Source organism: Agelaius phoeniceus, chromosome 26 (genome assembly GCF_051311805.1).
Source record: "Agelaius phoeniceus isolate bAgePho1 chromosome 26, bAgePho1.hap1, whole genome shotgun sequence".
NCBI lineage: Eukaryota > Metazoa > Chordata > Aves > Passeriformes > Icteridae > Agelaius > Agelaius phoeniceus.
In genome coordinates this window covers 3,517,910-3,539,364 of record NC_135290.1, presented here as the reverse complement: position 1 = coordinate 3,539,364, position 21,455 = coordinate 3,517,910, and the positions used below count along the sequence as shown (strand labels likewise).

General features: G+C 40.0%; 3 protein-coding genes across 4 annotated transcripts; 1 reads left to right on the top strand and 2 right to left on the bottom strand.

Annotated features, from left to right (window-relative positions):
• Positions 1-111: 111 nt before the first annotated feature.
• LOC129130821 (olfactory receptor 6Y1-like) lies at positions 112-1,089 on the bottom strand. Its single transcript, XM_054649401.2, has one exon. The coding sequence runs from the start codon at positions 1,087-1,089 to the stop codon at positions 112-114; it is 978 nt and encodes a 325-aa protein (XP_054505376.2).
• A 2,325-nt stretch (positions 1,090-3,414) lies between these two features.
• LOC129130823 (olfactory receptor 6B1-like) lies at positions 3,415-8,761 on the bottom strand. 2 transcript variants are annotated; one of them, XM_077190890.1, is made up of 3 exons: positions 8,674-8,761; positions 5,965-6,040; positions 3,415-5,877 (listed from the first exon to the last, which is right to left on the bottom strand). In XM_077190890.1, exon 3 carries the CDS (start codon positions 5,786-5,788, stop codon positions 4,829-4,831), a length of 960 nt encoding a protein of 319 aa, XP_077047005.1. In that variant the 5' UTR covers positions 5,789-5,877; positions 5,965-6,040; positions 8,674-8,761; the 3' UTR covers positions 3,415-4,828. The 2 variants fall into 2 exon arrangements, with proteins under 2 accessions (XP_077047005.1, XP_077047006.1); XM_077190891.1 differs by having other exon boundaries at positions 3,415-5,868.
• A 3,361-nt stretch (positions 8,762-12,122) lies between these two features.
• Positions 12,123-21,143, top strand: LOC129130824 (histo-blood group ABO system transferase 1-like). The gene is made up of 5 exons (XM_054649403.2): positions 12,123-12,187; positions 14,183-14,251; positions 16,113-16,151; positions 17,839-17,973; positions 20,426-21,143. Exons 1-5 carry the CDS (start codon positions 12,123-12,125, stop codon positions 21,141-21,143), a joined length of 1,026 nt encoding a protein of 341 aa, XP_054505378.2.
• The last annotated feature ends 312 nt before the right edge of the window (positions 21,144-21,455 follow it).

Below are 21,455 nucleotides of genomic sequence, written 5' to 3'. Positions count from 1 at the left end.
ATAGTATATACATAAATATATCAAGGTTTAGTTCAAGAAATATGAGCAGTGGTTGCATGAATTAAAGTTTGGACCTCCTGACTTCATCTCCTCAGCGCTCCCAGGGGATCTTCATGAGCAAAGCCCCTTCTGTGGGACTCTCCAGTTGATTTCTTTGGTGTCTCTTCTGCAAGTAAAAGTCTTCCTCATGGCAACCCTGATTTCCTTGTTTCTAAGGCAGTATATGAGAGGGTTCAGAAGTGGCACAACCACCGTGTACAGGACTGACACCAGCTTGTTGGCACGGTAGGTGTACATGAGCTTGGGGTGGGCGTAGGTGAAAAGAGTGGTGGAGTAGAACAAAATCACCACGGCCAGGTGGGAGCTGCAGGTGGAAAAAGCCTTTTGCCTCCCCTGGGAAGAAGGAATCTTCAGCACAGTGATCAGGATGCAGATGTAGGAGGCCAGCACAGCACACAGAGGCAGCATGATGACCAGCAGAGCCAAGGTGAAGTCCACGAGCTCGGCCAAAGAGGAATCGCTGCAGGAGATGTTCAGGAGGGGGGAAATGTCGCAGAAATAATGATGGATTTTGTCCACATCACAGAATGAGAGCCTGGCTATAAAGCTCAGCTTGATGGAGGAGGTGGTCAAGCCACACATCCAACAGGCAGCCACCAGCTGGGCACAGAGCTTGTGGCTCATGAAGAGGGGGTACCTGAGGGGTTTGCAGATGGCCACAAGGCGGTCAGAGGCCATCGCGGCCAGCAGAACGTACTCAGTGCAAACAAGAGTCACAAAGAAATGCAGCTGTGCCATGCAGCCCTGGAATGAAATCCTTTTGTCACGAGACAGGACATCTGTGATCATCTTTGGCTCAATGACAGAGACATAGCAGATCTCTAAGAAAGACAGATTCCCTAGGAAGAAATACATGGGTTTTTGCAGGCTGTGGTTATTTCGGATGGCGAGAATGATAAGGAAGTTTTCCAACACAGTTAATAAATAAGCCAGAAGTAAAGCAGAGAAGAGAAGCAGCTGCAGTTCGCCAGTGGTTGGAAAACCCAGGAGAATGAAATACAGGACTTTGGTTTCATTCCTCCCACCCATTCTGCAGAAGAAAGATGAACCTTATCCACCTGCAATAAATTGATACAAGGACACCTGAATACCAGGCTTAAATTCATAGCCATAAGTTACACCACCACTTAAAGACTCTGTAAAAGCTCAGTCATTTTTTTTGGCTGGGTTTTTAGAAATGAACTTTGTGAAATTTATCTGCTCAATTCAGAATGTTTCATTTTAAAAATTAAAGCATCCTTTTTAATTTACATTTCATTGAGATAAATATACATTACAAAACTTTGTGAAATTTATGTGCTCAATTCAGAATGTTTCATTTTAAAAATTAAAGCATGCTTTTAAATTTACATTTCATGGAGATAAATATACATTACAAATGTACATTTCATGGAGATAAATATACATTACAAATCTCACCTTAGACAAATAATGACTGATGCTAATATATTTTTCATCCAGTATAAAGAAGTGACAGGTCATGAGCTTATAGACAGACATTCACATTTCCAATGCTTTAGTTTCTACATCTAAGCATTTCTGAAGTTATATTTTATATTTTCCAGGAACTCTAAGAGAAGTGTGAAGCACCATAAGCCTATATTCATTTTTAAAATAAAAAACCTCTCCAAACACACCTGAAGGAGCCCACTAGAGGTTTCTGTATCTGGCTCTGAGCACACTTACATCCACACAAACCTATTGAGATGGTACACAGAGATCTCAGATACAGCAGAAGTGCAAGCAAATTCCAATTCTAGGTCTGGTTTGTTTGCAGCTAACTGAGATTAATCCTTCAAAAAGAAGAGTGGCTCAGCCTGTGCTGCTAAAAACAAAACTGTCCTCAACCTTCTGTAGTGGGAATCCAGTGGTCCTGCAGAATGTGATCAGTAGGGTACAGCTGGATGTGGACTGATATGTCAGTGCTGTGATTTATACCAGCACAGAGAAATCAACTCTTTATTTACCTGTGGTGTCTCAGGAGGTCTGATTCAGAAATTGTAGCAGCCTCCCAATGGAAGCAATCACAGAAAGAGGAGGGATGTTATTGTTTCCTCTGTGATTCCATGCAGGGCAGAAGAAACTCCGAAGGTTTTTTTCCTGAGACACTGAACAATGAAAGAATAGCAGCTGTTGTCTGCTCATTTTTATAGGGCAGAGGAAAGTAAAAACACACCCTGAGGCAGAGGATATGGCAGTCTTTGACCAAAATGTAACCTAGAAAAATATTTTAGTGCCCTAATCTAAATCAGTGACCTTAACTGATAATCACATTTGGAGTGAGTGATTTTGGATAAGTGTAGTTTCACCCACACTGGAGTTATGTGTACAATCTTCAGAGGCACAAATAGCCAAGCTATGCATTTTCTGAATTTTATAATACACTGCAAATATGTTCAGGGCAAAAGGAGGATCAGAGTTAACATTGATCTGTCCCCTGATGAGGTCAGCTGCCTCCCAAACAGAGCTGAGGAGCTGCTGCAGGACTCTGTAGCATGAAGAGTACAAAACCTGATGTGGTCCCCTCCATGCTGCCAGGGGGGAGCAGCTGTTTGTAAAACCTCCCTCCACTTGGTCTCATATTAATTAGATATCTTCCTTAAGCCAGAACCATGACTAAAATTACATTCATACAGTGAGAATATTGGGAGTTTAACATCTAGGAGAGCTGGAATTACAGCAGTTATTTGGCTGTTGGGGCATAGTTTGATTTATTTTGCAAATATGTAAGAATCTAGTGACATTTGACATACCCTATGGTGTGCTGCTGAATTCTAACTTCTGGCCAAAGCCACATGTGCATGCTCAGGAATGTAAGGGCATCTCATGAAGACAACTTTAAAATAATGTCAGTGCATGGAGAAGGGAGAGTAGTGTTAGTTCTTACCTCATTTCTGTTAGGCTGGTGAGGGTCCAACTACCATGGACCAATTTTGGGATCCCTGCAATTCAAGGAAAATGTGGATGAACTAGAGAGGTGCTTACCAAGGCCTGCTAGGATGTGAAGATATGACTCAGGGTATATGAAGCATGAAAAGTTATTGGGTTTGCTCAGTATGGGGTTTTGGAGGCTGTGCTGTGGTCTAACAGTGACAAGCTATAAAAAGGGGATAAAAACAATGATTTGCAACTCAGTAGCTGCTATTTAGGCCATTAGATGTGAGGTCAGAGCAGTGCTTAAGCAGCTTCTCTGAGAGATTTTAGTACCTCTGACATTTTCAGCTCTCAGCTAGACCAAGGCACAGCTGATGTAACAGAGACATGGGCAGAGTTGTGCTATAAAAATATAAATTATAAATATATTCACATGTGGAATAGCGCACCCAGCTCTTGGCTCCCCAGTGAAGAGTGACATGGATCATGTGCAGAGCATCCATTCCCTGGATAGAACTGAACATATTGCTTAAGGTTGAAATCTGCTCTGTGGGTACCTACAGCCAAATTCACTTCCCTAAACATCCATTTCTGTTGGATTCCACAGACTTTTCCATTTAACATCCAGATCAAAGAATCATACAAAAACTTGGGTTGGAAAAACAGCTTTAATTCCAGAATATATTAACTCACTCTGCTGTCACAAACATATTTCAGAGTGGTCAGGTTTTTCAGGGACTTGTCAAGTCAAGCTTTGCAAAGCTCAGAGATTTCATGACCTTTCTGGGGCTGTGTTGTGGTGCTTCATCACTCTATCTTATCTAAATTTAATTGGTTGGAACAAGTTCCTGTTGCTTTTGTCTTTTCAGTCATGCCCAATTAAGAATTGCCTCTATCTCCTCTCTAACCCTCTTCAGGTGGTGGCAGACTGCAGCTAAAAACCTCCTCAACGTGGTCTTTTCCAGACTTAAAATACTGCTCCCATCTGTCTCTCTTTGTGTGCTCCCACCCTTCTGTCATTTGGTAACTCTCTGCTGGAATGTCCATTTTGTCCTTCTCCTAGAGGGAAGTGCCAAACTGGACACAGTAATGTTGGTGTAATCCTGGGTAACAAACAGAGCCCAGGATCATTTACCACCAGGCCTGCTGGTGCAAGATTTTGTGTCTGTGTGTTAAATTACCTTCAAATTCTTCCTGACCCTCTCCTTTGAATGTTCCTTTAGCAAAGATCTGTGTTTAGGCTACTGATTGTTCTCTCAGTGCTTGTATCTCCTTAAGTAATGTAGAAGGACCACAGGAAAATAACATTTAAAAATCAGGAGGCTCATTTAGCATTTAAAATGGAAATTGAATGATGCAAATTAACTCTCTTCCTCAAAAGTAAATGTTTGGTTTCTGAATCTGAGCTACTTCCCAAAGTTTTATTTGAAGTTAATGAAGAAGAAACTTCTCAGTGGTGGTTCATGGTCTCCTATCACAGCTATCTAAAGTGACTGGTTTTATCTGAATTACTGAAGTTCCCATCCTTGTTCCCATGAAGAAAGTTGACCTAACTGTTTATTTGGTGTCTCAAGTTCTTGAATCCTAGTTTCGTATTTAGTTGAATCAAGGTCAGAATGCAATTTTATTCTTTGATGCATACAAAAAAAATACATTCAGAGAAGACAATTATGTTTATTGTCTTTTCCACTCCTCGGGAATGATGAGTGATGTGTTCAGTTAGAAAAACCTTTTACATTCACATAGACTCAGAGATTTTAGCTGAACATGCAGATTAACTCCAATAACCAATAACTGGAGAACCCCAATAACCCTTTCTGTCAAAGCAAAAATCTTATTAGGTTTTCATAGGATTCAGACACATTCAGCTGGAAGATCATCTCCCAAGCATTCATTAGTGATCAAAGGCAGAAACTCTGGAGAGAGCAGTCCTGCTACACAAGACCTTCAGTAAAGTGTCCTTCACCTCCTGGTTCCTCAGGCAGTAAATGCATGGGTTTAGCATTGGGGTGACAATGGTGTAAATGATGGAAACCAGCTTGTTGAGATCCCTGGAGCCTGCGCTCCTGGGCCTCGCGTACACGAACAGAGTGGCTGAGAAGAAAATGATGACCACAGCCAGGTGAGAAGCACATGTGGAGAAGGCTTTCTTCCTGTTCTGAGCCTTGGGGATGAGCAAAACAGTTCTGATTATGCAGGTGTAAGAAACGATGATGACAGAGAGGGGGATCAACAGAGTAAACAAGGCCGAGATGAAATCCACCGTCTCGGCGAGGCGCCGCTGGGCGCACGAGAGGTTGAGCAGCGGGCTGATGTCACAGAAGAAGTGGTTGATGACCCCAGAGCCACAGAAGGAGAGCTGGGAAATGAAGGAGACCTTGAGCACAGCTATGAGGAAGCCGAGCAGCCAGGAGGCCGTGGCCAGCTGCAGGCAGGCCCTGTGGCCCATGGCGAGGGCGTAGTGCAGCGGGGCGCAGATGGCCATGTAGCGGTCGTAGGCCATGGCAGCCAGCAGGACACACTCCGTGCACACCAGGGCGATGAAAAAGTACAGCTGGGCCATGCAGCTCGTGAGGGAAATGTTCTTGTTCCTCACCACCAAGGTGAGCAGCAGCTTAGGAACGGTGACTGAGATGTAGCAGGCCTCAAGGAAAGCGAGGTGGCCCAGGAAAAAGTACATGGGCTTGTGGAGCTGGGGGTGGGTGATGATCAGAGTGATGATGACCATGTTCTCGGTGACAGTCAGCAAATACACAGCCAGGAAAATGACAAACAGCACAGCCTGCAGCTCTCTGCTGGTGGGGAATCCCAGGAGGATGAACTCATGGATGTGGGTATCATTTTCTTGTGCCATGATGACCTTGAAGACATGGAATGTTGTGGTATTTACATTTTCTAAGAAATCCCTTTGCTCAGCATTTTTCTCCTGAGAAGCTGAGAAGCCTCAGAGAAAAAGGAAAACAATTATTATTTTATCTGCTTCTCCTGTGTTTTGCTCATCTGGAATGTGTTTGGAAATTGTTTACTCACAGGTGATTGTTTCATTGGATTCTGGTGTGAGTTGTTTTGACTCATTGGCCAATCAGTGCCAAGCTGTGTCGAGACTCTAAAAAGAATGATGAGTTTTCATTATTATCTTTTTAGCATTTGGTAAGTATACTTCCTGTACAATAATATGATATGATATGATATCATATGATATAATAATATAATATAATATAATATAATATAATATAATATAATATAATATAATATAATATAATATAATATAATATAATATAATATAATATAATATAATATAATATAATATAATATAATATAATATAATATAATATAATATAAGCCTTCTGAGAACATGGACTCAGATTCATCATTCCTCCCTACCACGAAAATCCCTGCAAATACAGTAGAATGTATGAGGAGCAAAAAGGAAAGAAATAAGGGAACATTTTGTATTATCTCCCCCAAGCATCCTCTTCACGCCTGACTTTCAAATATACAGTTTAACTAGACATTCCACACCAGTTATTTAATTGACATTCCTTATTATTTAACCATTCCTTATTATTTAACTTCTGATTTTATTTTTTTTTTGTGGCCTACAGCAGGATTGGTGATTCAGATCCTGCCTCCAAGAAAATATTTGGGCTTCACTGATTTCTTCACAGACCTTATCCTCACTTAAAACACAGTCAGAGGGGAAGAGACAACATTATTAAATGTGTATTTGATCTCAGTTTGAGCTACCCCCCAGACAAGCACAGTCCTGCACTCATGCACAGCAAACTTGGCTTGAGCTGTTTCACATCTCCCTTGCTCCTGAATATTTGCAGAAGAAAATAAGTGTTTGTTCTCCCACACAGAGCACTTTCAATAAGTTTGCTAGGGTTAAGGGATTTATGGATTTGGGGTTTTCTTTCGAAATTGGGAAGGACCTGTGCAGCTGAAAGTTTCTCTCATTTTCAATGGATTGACTAAAATAGGCCACTTCTCCCCCAGATAACAGTTTTTACATAGTTTTAGACTACAATAATTACAGTAGCCATCCATCATTTCTCTTTTGCATTAATTGATAGAATTAATCCTAATTTTTCACAAAATACCTGAAGTTTGATGTTTATGCCTCTTATTTCCGCTTCTTAGGGAAGATTTCAAACAACTTTTTTTTATCTATTCCTGCACATTGCTATCCAATACTCAACTGACTTTCTTGAATGATATTCAGTATTTGTTATTCACAAAATATTTTTCATATAAAACATTAAGAGAAAAAAATCCATTTATGTCCTGAAGAGAAGGAAATATCTATTTTTGTGGTATCATTATTCATTTGTCTTTGAGCTTCAAAATATTTATTTCAAATTAGGATTTTTCTCTTTCATATGGATAATCTGTGTAGAATCAATCTGATTACATAATTACTTATTTCATTACAAGTGCATCACTGCTTCCAGATAATAAAGTGACAGAATACTAAATACAATTTCATTTTTAAGGGTGGCTTTCACATCTCCCAGCCTTCCATGAGATTTAAGCTGTGGTAAATTCTGACAGGAAAGGCAGGTAACTCATTTTCCAGTGTAGCCAGTAGAGATTCAAGCAATACAAGGGAAAAACCTAATTTAAGTGATTTAGCATGTTGTACAATACAAACCATAATTGAAAAGTGCCTGAAGCAAAAGGATATGAAAAAGAGAAAAGAAAAATTATAGTTCCCCATTCTATTATAGGCTTTAAAAATTCCAGATCTACTTTAAAGTACCTTAGAATATTGACTGGCACTAATTTGATTTTAAATTAAAAGAATTTAAAGTGTCAGAATTGACTGACACTACTTTTAATTTTAAAAGGGTGATTAACTGGAGCATTTCAGGTTCCTGCCCTCAACTAACAGATCACTCTCAGGTGGCACAGAAAGAAAATTTCCATGTTTCAAGAATGAAGCTTTTCAATGTAAAAATAATGATGATTTTTTTACATTCTAGTCCACTGAAAGTAGAATAGAAATGCCTTTTTTTACCACCTAAACATGCTCAGAAGCACTGCTATTGCATAGAAAACACAGAGAGTGAGGGAAAGGTTATATTTAACTTATACTCTCAACAGAGGTTGTAAGATTTTTAAAAGCACATAAAGTACAATAAGAAATTTCCATATTTCTGGTCTTTTATTCTGTTAAATCCAGCTCTGCTTTCCTTTCCAAGCAATCCCTCTCTCTTCTCTCTCACACTTTAACAAACATGCCCATGTTTCTCTTGAAAAGTGCTCACAGAATCCCAGAATCACAGAATCAGAGAATCCTAGAGGGTTTTGGGTTGGAATAATTTTAGAGCCCATCCCAACCCACCCCTGCCATGGCAGGGACACCTTCCACCATCCCAGGCTGCTCCAAGCCCCGTCCAACCTGACCTTGGGCACTTCCAGGGATCCAGGGGCAGCCCCAGCTGCTCTGGGCACCTGTGCCAGGGCCTGCCCACCCTGCCAGGGAAGAATTTCATTCCAATATCTAACCTAAACTCACTCCTTTTCAGTTTGAAGCCATTCCCCCTTGTCCTGCTCCAATTCCTGATAAAAACTGGGGATGCCATTTCCAAGACACTCACAACTTATCTTGGAATTCTTAGAGCCCAGGTGAGATCAGATGAGAAGAAACACCTCTAACAAACCTAAAGAAAAAGAAATTAAAGGCTTTTTGTATCATATCTATGTTTTTCTCTCCTCCATTTAGCTAAACCTTACCCCTGTGCTGTTCTGCTTCTCTCCAGTGGCTGGAAGCTGCTTTGTTGGTGGCTGCTTTGTTAGAAGCAGAGAGCACAAACAGTTCCTGCAGGCTTTTGTCACTTCAGCTGAGCAGGGGATTTCCCAGGATGCTAAAATATCTCCCAGTACATTATCCTTCAAAGCCCCAGAGAGCTGGGAACAGAATTAGAGGGAACAATTTCCCCTCTTTTTTCTAAACATCATGGAAGGTGTTGCTCTGCTGCTGTTGGTTGTTTGCTTGTTAATTTTTTTATGTGCTAACTATTGTAGAACTATTCTTTTTTTTTTTCTCCCTTCTCCCAAGTCAGTGCTGTCTGTGTGACAAGGCATCAGAGCAGAGCTCAGGACATTTGTACCTTGCTGGTGGCTCATGATGGGGAGCTCTGACCAAACTCTTCACTCATCAGTGCTTTAGTTTCTCCATACATTAAATTGTGGAAGAGGTTTTACAGCAACTTCTGTGAGCCAGAGAGCAGCTGGATCAGAGGATCCATGTTTACCCCTGAAAGAATTTCCTACCAAGGTCACTGACACAGAAACCAAGAAAGAAAGAAGGAGAAATAAGAGAAACTTCAACTGCCTGTTCTAAACCTCATGGAAGGTGTTGCTCTGCTGCTGTTGGTTGTTTGCTTGTTAATTTTTTTATGTGCTAACTATTGTAGAACTATTCTTTTTTTTTTTTCTCCCTTCTCCCAAGCCACTGCTGTCTGTGTGACAAGGCATCAGAGCAGAACTCAGGATATTTGTACTTTCCTGGTAGCTCATGATGGGGAGCTCTGACCAGTCAAACTCTTCACTTATCAGTGCCTTAGTTTCTCTGTACATTAAATTGTGGAAGAGGTTTTACAGCAACTTCTGTGAGCCAGAGAGGAGTTTGAGAAGAGGATCCATGTTTACCCCTGAAAGAATTTCCTACCAAGGTCACTGACACAGAAACCAAGAGAGAAAGAAGGAGAAATAAGAGAAACATCAACTGCCTGTTCCAATGAGCACTTTGTTTGTCTCTGGTGACCAATGAGTAAAGTGTAAACTTATGAGCTTTGTAAGAATGTACAAAAAGCATCCAGGCTATAATAAAAAGAGCTGAAGCCTTCTGAAAATAGAGTGTGTTGCTTTGTGTTGTCTCTGTCTCAGCTATGAAATTAAATTATTATTGCACTGGTGTTGACTATTACTTGAGGTTCCACAGAGACAGTACTCAAGAATTAAGTATCAATAATATTTTAGGTGTGAAAGCCACCACTCAGAGGGGAAATCCAACTCCTTGAACGTGCCTCCAGCTTAGAGTGGGATACAGCCCAGAGAGAAGACACCCAAACATTTAATAAACACCTATATCCAATCAATAAAACCACTTTCATCCCCTTAATTTTGTCTTTTAGGTAACCCACAAATGTTTCAGTGTCAGAGAATAACTGGCTGCTGCAGGTTTCTTGTTGTTTCCCCATTGCTCAGGTGACAGCACTCCCACAAAAGGTGAGGATTTGGGTGGAGGTTCCTGCTGGCCCCGAGCCCAGGGCTGACACACACAGGAGGATCTGGGAGCTGGTTCTGGTTCAGCAGGGCTGGGAGCAGCAGAGAACAGCAGCTGCTGGGGTGTGAGCATTGGCAGAAACACAGGTAAGTGCTGGAACCCTGAGAATTTCAGAGTTTCTGTGCTGCCAGGCACTGAGCCCCAGGAGAACTCTGCATTGACCTGAGGCCATGGAGAAGCTTCCAAAATGGAGTGACAGAACTGGGATTGTGGGTGTGAAGTTTGAGTAGAAGTGTGCGACACCACAGGGTGGAAAACTTAGAGTCTGGGGTTTGTGAATATAGTAATAAATAAAGAGCAAGATGGAGGTTTTATGGTGGTGGCTGGTCCTTCTTCTCCTCCTCCTTTCTCCTCCCTCTTTCTTCTTCTCCTTCTTTCTTCTTCACCTTTCTCCTCCTTCACCTTCTCCTTCTTTCTTTCTTCTCCTTCTTTCTTTCTTCTCCTTCTTTCTTTCTTCTCCTTTCTTTGTCCTCCTTCTTTCTTCTCCTCCGTCTTTCTTCTCCTCCTTCTTTCTCCTCCTCCTTTCTCCTCCTTCTTTCTTCTTCTTCTTTCTTCTTCTCCTTTCTCCTCCTTCACCTTCTCCTTCTTTCTTTCTTTCTTCTCCTTCTTTCTTTCTTCTCTTTTCTTTCTCCTCTTTCTTTCTTTCTTTCTTTCTTTCTTTCTTTCTTTCTTTCTTTCTTTCTTTCTTTCTTTCTTTCTTTCTTTCTTTCTTTCTTTCTTTCTTTCTTTCTTTCTTTCTTTCTTTCTTCCTCCTTCTTTCTTCTCCTCCTTCTTTCTCCTCCTTTCTTCTTCTCTTTCTTCTTCTCCTTCACCTTCTCCCCCTTCTCCTCCTTCACCTTCTCCTCCTTCTGCCTCTTCTTCTCCTCCTTCCCTTTTCCTCCTTCTCCTTCTTCTCCTCTTTCCCTTTTCCTCCTCCTCCTTCTCCTTCTTCTCCTCCTTCACCTTCTCCTTCTTCTCCATGGGTTTGGGTGGTTTTGTGTAATTGGATCAAAAAATCCACATTGTGGGCCACAACTGGTTGGTTATTGGGTTAAAAGTAAAAATAATTGAGGTGTCATTTCTTAATTGGGTAAGTTTTTTTTTCCCCTAAAAGACCTTGTAGAGAGAGAGATGGGGCCATTTTGTAGCTTGTTAGTGAAATGCTGTAGAACTCATGGCTTGTAAGACTGAAATGTAATAAGAAATTAGGCTGAGAAAGGGGTGACAGCAGGAGGAGATGCTGAAAGCTGGGGATGGTCAATATGGACAAACAGAACGCCCCAAAGTCTTTTCAGAAGGCTGCACAAAGGAAGATGTGGCTGAACCCCAGCTGTGAACAGCCCCACAATGGATGGAAAAGCTGGCCCAGAGAAAAGGAGTGTGTGACCTTCAACTTAGGAAAAGAGTGAGGGGCAGAGTAGGAAACACAAGGAAGCAAGGTCATAAAGGAGAGCTAGACAAAAAAAATAAATAAAATAAAAGAGAGAAAGAAAGAAAGAGAGAAAGAGAGGAAGACAACAGAGAAGGGGGGGAGAGGAAGAAAGAGAAAAGGAAAAAGAAAAGAAAAGAAAAAGGCACTGTCTGGGAAAAAAAAAATAAAACCTGATTCAGAGAAAATCTGAAATGAGAATTATTGCTTTGAACAATTAAAAATGCTTTACTATGCTATTGTAAAATGAGAGCTCAGTGTTGAAAGATGTAGTATGTGTTATAAATACCTAGATGTAAAACTTTCCATCTAGCAAAACTAATTTTTTTCTGTATTATGTCCAAACCTGCAGTGCAAAACAAAACTTACCCAGTATTTAATAACTGCAGTGTTTGCTGCCTTTTTGGTTTTGTGTTTGTTTTGGTTTTTTTCCACTTTGCTCTCAATCCAGAGTTCACAATGGTTTTTTTTTGCAGCACTAAGGAGATGGGAATGACAAAATTACACGGCCTGGCTATTCTAGTGACAGCAGGGATCACTGGTGCAATCTGGTGGGTGTTTAACCTTTGATCATTATTCTCAACAAGAATTTCTTTCTCTTGCCCAGGCTGAGACAGGTTTCTTCTAACTAATGCAGATCCTATGCGAGCATTTACACAAAGCTAAATTCAAAATCCCCTTTTACATTCAAAAGATGAAAATAAGCAAGGTGTGGACTCTTTTAACCTCTTCTATGACATTCTAAAAGTCTGATTAATTATCTCTGTGTATTCCTGTGAGTCCAAATGTGTGTTTTCATGTTTACATCCCACACTTCTGTGCTCCAGACCAGCACAAGGATGCTGGAACTCTGTGCAGTGAATTTAGCTGTGTTTGATTTCGCTGTATTTATTTATCATGGTTGGTTTGAGCCTCCCTTGGTTGTTAAGTTTGCTGCAAGGATTTTTTAGTTGTTTCACTGGACTGTTCATTCTGAAAGTAGATTTTCTTCTTCTAAAATAAGGAACAGAAAGTGTGCATGAACAACCCCTCACCTGGATTTCAGGTATTATCAAGAGTAATATAAAGAAAAAATATATACATATGTATATAAAATTTTATTTATATATATATATATATAATATTCTATATATTTTTATATAATATTCTATATACTTTATATATATAATATTATATATATATATATATATATATATATATATATATATATATATATATATATATAAAATCAAGAATATTTCAAATATTCTTCAATCTACAGAAGTTGTTTCATGGTGGTTGCTTTCATGCCAATATTCAAATCTCAGCACTGATTGGTTTGACTACAAACTCCCAAAAGCTCACTTCCTTTCACACCAGGACAGGTGTGTATTCAGTGCTCTGGAGCCTGAAATCAGAGCAGGTGGGGTTAATTCACAGTTGGCTGGAACAATATTGGAGATCTGTTCCAGTTGGAGGAATTAGGAAAAGTTTTCAGCCACTCTTTCTCCGCAGCAGAGCTTTAAATGCTCAAATGTGAGCACAAATGCTCAAATGCTCACATTTCTGTTTAAAATTACACTGAGATCTCACAGACTGGCCGGAACAAAGTGATGCTGTGAACACCTGGCTTCAGGAGGGAGCTGCAGAGGAGTTCTGGCATCAGCTGAGACCGAGCTCTGCTGCAAAGCACCCACATTTCCTTTGGTGCAAGTAGTCCGGGGCAAATTAAATAAATCATTCACAGATCCTCAGAGCTGATTGACCTGCAGATAACTTTAGGCTAAATTCCTGGGGGAAAAACGCCAATCGCTCGCTTTTAAAATGTTAAAAGTTTAATAGTAATAAAATGGTTAGAAAAATAGGAATGTAATTAGAGTAATAAAAATTTGGACAATTAGGATTTAGGACAATATGAGATAATAAAAACAAAGAGTTACAGACAGTCCGGGTACCTTTTCTGGGCAAAATAAGCCTGAAAAAGGACCCACATTAACAGAGGATTAACCCTTAAAAGCAACAGCCTGTTGCATATTCATACACCTCATCCATGATGCATAAATTCCATTCAAACACAGGATTCTGGCTGGGCAGTGTCAGCTTCTTCCTCTGAATCCTGACTGAGTCTCCAGGACTGAGCAAGGCAGGAATAAGTTCATTTCTTCTGATAATGGAGCAATCAATTCTTTTTCTCTGAAAGATTCAGGTGTCCTGTGGCTGCTGAGTCCTCTCTTTAAAAAGTATCTTCCATAGCACAGTTTCTATTTTAACATTATGTTATAACCTAAAACTCTATTTAACACACTACTTAAGAAAATTAATACAGCATAACTTTCTAACATAACACATAATATTCATTTTAATATTTGCCAAAAGCCAATCATAAAATACAGATTTTTCACACCCTGTCTTGAAACAGCTGAGATTTGCAAATCCTCATCACCACACTGACCCCACAAATGTGTGCTCTGTTAGATTTGTTTTATAGTTTCAGTCACAAAGGAAGTGGAGGAGAGGCTGATTTTTGTTTTTTATCATTGACTCATTGTTTTCCTATCCTGTCCAAGGTACCACTACCCTTTCTCCCCAGCCAGAACTCAGGAACAAAAAGCCTCCCCTGGAGAGGATTCACTCCTGTAAGTTCATCCTGCAAAATAAAAAAGTAATAAAAGAGTTATGGACATGCTGGAGAGTGTCACGGACACATTTCATGAAAAATCCTTTCCTTAGGATCTTTTCTCCTGAGAAGCTGAGAGGCCTCAGGAACAAAATGTAACCAATGGTTATCTGCTGCTGTGGAATGCAACAGGTGGAGCTGGGATTGGGCTCATGTGGTTGTTTCTAATTAATGGCCAATCACAGTCCAACTGTCTCGGACTCTGTCTGAGACTCACAAGATTTTATTATCATTCCTTTCCATTCCTTTCAAGCCTTCTGATGAAATCTTTTCTTCTATCTTTTAGTATAGTTTTAATATATCATTTTCTTTTAATATCACATATATCATAAAATAATAAATCAGCCTTCTGAAACATGGAGTCAGGATTCTCATCTCCCCCCTCATCCTGGGCTCCCTGTGAGCACCCCCACAGGAGAGAGTTCACCAAAGGATCATTCCAGGCCATGAAGACAACACTCACCTAAAAGATTCATTTTTAGGCACCAGATCCATGCCCTGGAAGTGCTGATTCCCATTTTGATGGGAGCCATCCTGCAGGGCCCTGCAGGCTCAGGTTCCTGAGATTTCATATGGGGAAATGGGAATCCATCGATGCAGCTCCCCCAAAACCAAAACCATGCAGTGAAAAAGGAGCTCAATCCCACCTGGTCTGGACACCTGGGAGCTGCTGTCCCTGAACCAGGACCTCATCCAGGTTTCTCTGTATTAATTAAAACAATTTGGGCCCTTTGGCAGATTGTCTGTTCCCTCTGGTTTAGTGTTGCCCACAAACCTGATGAGAAAGAAGAGATTCCAGCCATGGAATTAAAAAAGAGTTTAATCTGGTAGTTCACCAGACTGAAACTTCCTGGGCTTTTAATGCTTGGTTTCATTTAACTGAACCCTATTTTACTATTTTCTTTTTTTTTTTTTAATTATGATTTGCACCTACAAATTACACTTCTTATGAATTCCACTTTTCTTATCCCCACTGCTTTTTTTACTGTGGTTTCCCCTCTTCATCACTTCTTTTAGAACACACACAGTTGTGTAATTCTGTAGAAATGCTGCTCTAAGGAGTGCAGCACATATGGCATGGAGAGAAATAAACTTTAATGCCAGTAAAGCAATATGACAAAAGCAATGCAGTCTTTTTGTAATTAATTTGAAACGTTTGCAGTATGAGAATTTTCATACCACCACCCTAAAAAAAAGAAGTTTATATGGCTAGATGTCCTTCTACATGTGATTCTTTTAATTTCCCTCTGTTAGCCTGTTTAATCTGATACTTTTAGTGAGTGTTTCCACCTTACAGAACCTGTTTTTCCTGGTGGAAAATCTGGGAATCAAGACTGGTGGGTTCCCACTCAGTGACCCATCCACAGGAACCTGCACAAGCAATGAGAATGGAGAGCAGTGACCTCTGCTCTGTGTCCTGTGGACATAAACCTGTCAGAAAAATACAAACTTGGTGCAAAAATATAAACTTGGCCTTACTGGACCAGGCTCTCACTGTGTGGAAGTAAAACTGGATTTTCCAAAGATGCACCAAAGAAAGAGACACGTTGAAAATAATTGTAAAGCTGATTAATTTGCATTCAGCTCTACTTCCACCAGCCTGTTAAATGTAGTTCACATTGTATATGAACTCATATCAATAATAAAATAGTGTTTGTGGTGGAGTCTGGATGCTCACTGACATTGAACCACACAGAGATCTCTTGTGGGGCTCATCTCTCAGAAAAAGAAAATCTGAAACTTCTGTGCCACGATGCCTTTATGCACCTTTTATCTCTCCCTATAGAATATTTCTAATATTTTTTAATTTTCATTTGCAGAAAAGCAGACTTAGATGAAACATCTCTGATGCTTCCATGGTAAGTGCACCTGCTCTGGTACAACGGAATATCATGACCATGAAACAGAAACCATCAAAAACGCATAGATGAAGAATCTGTAATTTGTTACTTTCAGAAAGGAAACCGAGAAATGATGGTGAATGTTGAAAATATTTTGGTTTAATTTTATCTTAATTCAGTTTTTTGCATCCTCTGTCACTACTCAGAAGCTAAAAAGCAAAAGGCCTTGGCTGACATTATTTCTAGTGGTGGCAGTCAGCATCATATATGACGTGTAAATGCCTGTGGAATTAACATTTTGGGTCACTGGGATAAATTATTTTTTGGAATTGTCTATCATAGAGCCATTTGCAGTAGGAAAAACAAAACAAAATAAAAAGTAATAAAAGAGGTATGGACATACTGGAGAGAGTTTGCTAAAGGACCATGAAAGGGCTGGAGCTTGTTTCCTATGAGGGAAGGCTGAGGGAGCTGGGACTGCCCAGCACAGAGCACAGCAATCTCCCATCTGCTCTGCAAAGTGTGGGAACAGAAAAACAGAAACTTACATCTATTTATATGATATCATTTTTCTATTTTTATACATTTTATAAAATATATAGATATATAAATATGAGTAAATAAATTTATTTATATAAATTTATTTATATAAATATATTTATTTATTTATATAAATTTTAGATAACGAATATATTTGTATGTTTACAATTATTATTATATATTATAATATATGCACATATATTATAATATATAGTGTAATATATATTATATAATATATAATATATAATATATATAATAATATTATATATAATATAATATATATTATATATTATATATTATATATTATATGTAATATGTAATATATTATATATGATATATAATATATATAATTATATGTAAAAATACAATACACAGACATTAAGCAGAAAAATCATAAATTTATATTTCTATAGTTGTAGGGGAGAATATGCCTGAAGTAAGGGAGAAACTGGACTGATAAGATGTTGAAGAGTTACATAAAATAAAAAGGGTGTGGTTGGGTAAAATAAGCTGAGAGTTTAGAAGTTATCATAGAAACCAATGTGTGCATGTGAGTTAGAGGCTGACTGAGTAAAAATATCCATAGTGCAGCAGAAGTGAGTAAAGGTGATAGGTTAGAAAAGCAAAATAAACCCTGTGGCAATTGTCTGTTGGGTTAAAAAGTTCTATATTGCCTTGGAACAGAGAACTTGTGACTACTTTGAGCTATGGCTGAATGGTTGCTCCTCTAAAACCTCACATCCCCTGAGACTGATGTTTGTCTGAGCAATAAATCATTCTGAGCTTGAAAATGGTCCCAGCCCTTCCTTTCTATCAGCAATAGCTGACCTTATCAGCAGAGCTGTGAACTCCATTCCCAGTGGGAAGGAGATGTTCTTCTGAGCTAAGCCAGTAAACAACAGCCTGGGAAGCATCAGGGAAATACCTGTCCATCATCCCAAAGGAATCAGGGAGCAAATTAGGGATCTCCTCCTTCTCCTCTTTCCAAAGGAGGAGGAGATCAACAGCCCAGCTGGAGAGTCTCCATCCACACTCAGGAAAGAGCAGAAACCTGGGCTATGATTTAAAGTGAGACTGGAATGATGAATTCACTCTTATATCTGGGTTCGTTTTGATGAATTTCCTGGGCCATCTCAACTCTGCCTTCATTCCCAACCCCTTGCAGGAGAAGGGATGTGCTGGTGCTGACACCATGGCTGGCTCCAATTGTCTGGGAAGGCACCTTCAGCAGGGACATCCTGGATGCTCAATATCTGCAGAAGAACCTGGTCACTGGAGTGGTCACTTTTGCTGTTGAAAAGTATTGGCTTGTCCTTTATTTCTTGTCAAATAGTTAAACCTCTCTGCAGTGCTGCTGGTGGAGACCTGTTGTATCTGCAGGGGATGAAGGCAGGAATGATGAATCTGACTCCATGGTCTCAGAAGGCTCATTTATTACTTTAGAATGCTATTATTATTATTATTATTATTATTATTATTATTATTATTATTATTATTATTATTATTATTATTAATAATAATAATAATAATAATAATAATTGTTATATTTATTATTATATTATTTATATATTCTATTATATATAATATTATTATATATTAATATTATATATTGATTATATTTTATATATTATATATTATATATTATATTATATACTATTACATACTATTACATACATACATACTATATACTATTACATACTATATGATATCATATATTATATATATTATATTATTATTTATATTTATTATGTTTATTATTATATTATTATATTTATTATTATATTATTATAACAATAATAATAATATCTATAGTTTAATATAGTATATAATAATTAATTGTATATATAATTAATTGTTATATATTATATTTAAAAATACTATACTATACTAAAGGATACAGAAAGGATACTTACTGAATGCTAAAAAGATAATAATGAAAACTTGTGACTCTTTCCAGAGTTGGCCCCAATTGCCCAAAGAGTCAAAACAACTCACACCACAGTAATGGTTGCCTCCTACACCAGGTCTCATCAGCTCTTGGAGATCTATTTCACACCCAAGATAGCTCAGCCACCTTTGGAGGCATAAAATCAGCAGGATGGCTTCTGTTGCAGTGGTGGAAATAAAAAGGTTCTAATAAAAGGCAAAATAACAAAGCTCTTTACAGAGAAAAACCCACCAAGTGCAAGAGGTTCTTGCTCCTGGTAAAACACCTCACAAAGGCCATTAGTTTCTTTGTTCTCTTCTTTTTCTAGTAAATTCTGTCCTTCAGTTTGAGGTGAAGTCCCCCAGGTCCTATGAGGTGTCTTCTCACCTAATTGAGGAGAGAAACTTCTGGGCTTGTTTCCTTTTTAAAGGGACAAAAAATAGTTTTGTCACTCTGTCAACAAGGAGCACATTCCTATAACCAGAATCCAATGGAACAATCACCTGTGGGTAAACAATCTCCAAACACATTCCACATGAGCACAACACAGGAGAAGCAAATGAGATGAGAATTGTTTTTCTTTTCTCTGAGGCCTCTCAGCTTCAAAGGAGAAAAACCCTGGGCGAAGGGATTTTTTCACAGAATGTGAATGCCACAGAGCACAAGTGAGAAACATTCCAAAGACTGAATGTGAGCAGCTGTAGACTGGGAGAAATGGGACATTGGCTGGGACATTGCTTGGAATAGGACCAAAAAAAAACCCCTTGGAAATATAACGAGCATTTTGGCCCAGTGAAATAAAAATTATAGCTGCTGCTACATTTCTAAGAAGAAGCTTTCCCTCTATCCTGCACTAAAAAATAGAAAAATTCCATGGAGTTGAGATTTTATTGGGTTTCTGTAAGAGTTTAAAGGTAAAATATTAGCTCTAGTAAAAACATTAATCAAGCTGTTACAGCTTGGGGTAGTTCTTCTTTGAGTTTCTGAGCTATACTCTATACCCTCTATCTCCATTGGCATCTTAGAATAACACAGCAACTTCAGCTAATCAAAACTATTTAATTGATAATTTTGACCCTCTCCTATGAGAACAGGCTGAAAGGGTTGGGGTTGTTGAGCCTGGAGAAGGCTCCAGGCAGAGCTTAGAGCCCCTCCTGTACCTAAATGGGCCATGCAGGAAAGGGGAGAGGGATTTTTTACAAGGCTGGGTGGTGACAGAATGGGGGAGAATGGCTTTAAACTGAAATAAGGCAGTTTTAGATCAGATATTTGGAAGAAATTCCTCACTGTGAGGGTGGGAGGCCCTGGCACAGGGTGCCCAGAGCAGCTGTGGCTGCCCCTGGATCCCTGGAAGTGCCCAAATCCAGGTTGGACAGGGCTTGGAGCACCCTGGGATAGTGGGAGGTGTCCCTGCCCATGGCAGGGGGTGGAATAAAGTGGTCTTTAAGGTCCCTCCCAACACAAACCATTCCATGTTTTCCTGTTGATTCTATGATTTTCTCTAGGAAGTTAAAATATTCCACTGCAGAAAGAGTGCCAGGGAGGGGTGAGAGGAAGTATTTCCATTATGGAGTGACATTAGAGAGCAGCACTGGGTGGAAGGCACCTGTTCTGTGAAAAGCTAAAATGTGAATTTAGTGAAAGCTAAAATGCAAATGTGCAGCAGCATGGGGAAGGTCTGAAGGGCAGCAGCTGTGTTAAATAAAGGGCACTAACATCATAAAAAGGAGCAACAGATAGAAAAAGACAAAGAAAATGAGTTTGAAAAGCTGTCATTCCTCAGCAGGAGGAGCCTCTCCATTCTTTTCCTTTCCATGTCTCTTAGCTATGTCCAGTTCATAGAAGGGTTCGTGAGCTCTGCCAACAAATACTTCCTTGCTGGGCACCCCGTGAACTTCTACCTGTTCACAGACTGTCCTGAGAAGATCTCCCACCTCCAGATGGCCCCTGAGAACCACCTGTTTGTCATCCCTGTCCAGGATGACCCCCGGTGGCAGGACCTCTCCAGGAGCCGCATGGGCATCCTCAGCTCCTACATCCAGAGGCAGTTCCAGCACGAGGTGGATTATCTGTACTCCATGGACATCAATGTCCAGCTCCTGGCACACATCGGCGTGGAGATCATCGATGCCCTGGTGGCCACCATCAGCTCCTGGCAGGTCACCCCACAGCAGGACAACAAAGCCTCTGAGACACAGCCTGGGTCACAATCTGCCGTCCCTGAGGGACAAGGGGACTTCTACTACACCGCCAGCTTCTATGGGGGCAGCGTGGCTGAGGTGTACAAGCTGACCAGAGCCTGCTCTGCAGGGCTGGTGGAGGACAGAGAAAATGGCATTGAGGGTCCCTGGCACCACGAGAGCCACCTCAACAGGTACCTCCTGCAGCACAAACCCACCCGGCTGCTGTCCCCAGAGTACTACTGGGACACAGAGCTGAGCTCCAGCAGCATCCAGGTGAAGAGGATGTGCCCTGTGCACCAGCACAGCCAGAGGCAAGCTCCTCAAACAAAGAGTGCCAGGCCTTTCTTCTTCACAGTGTAAGTCTGGGTGGGAACTCAGCACATCGCTCCCGATGTCCAGAGATGCCAGGAGAACCCTTGGGGGGCTCAGAAATCCTGGAATGTTGCCAGGAGTGTTTGGTGGCTTGATTTTGATCCATCCACAGAAGTGACAGCAGTTTGAGGACATGAGAATCACTTTAGAGTGAAGGGTGTAAAAGGGACACATGAGAATCACTTTAGAGTGAAGGGTGTAAAAGGGACACATTTATAGGGTGAAATATAAACTTTAAGGTTTTTGGTACAGGGGGGTTATGGAGACAAGATGGAGGGATCAGGGCGTGTCTCGTCCTTC

Bases quoted from the DNA above. Each gene is read 5' to 3' on its own strand.
- LOC129130821 (XM_054649401.2), bottom strand. From the start codon at position 1,089: ATGGGTGGGAGGAATGAAACCAAAGTCCTGTATTTCATTCTCCTGGGT.
- LOC129130823 (XM_077190890.1), bottom strand. From the start codon at position 5,788: ATGGCACAAGAAAATGATACCCACATCCATGAGTTCATCCTCCTGGGA.
- LOC129130824 (XM_054649403.2), top strand. From the start codon at position 12,123: ATGGGAATGACAAAATTACACGGCCTGGCTATTCTAGTGACAGCAGGG. The intron at 14,252-16,112 runs GTAAGTTCATCC...TTTCATTTGCAG, and splicing joins CCTGGAGAGGATTCACTCCT to AAAAGCAGACTTAGATGAAA. The intron at 16,152-17,838 runs GTAAGTGCACCT...AACCCCTTGCAG, and splicing joins ACATCTCTGATGCTTCCATG to GAGAAGGGATGTGCTGGTGC.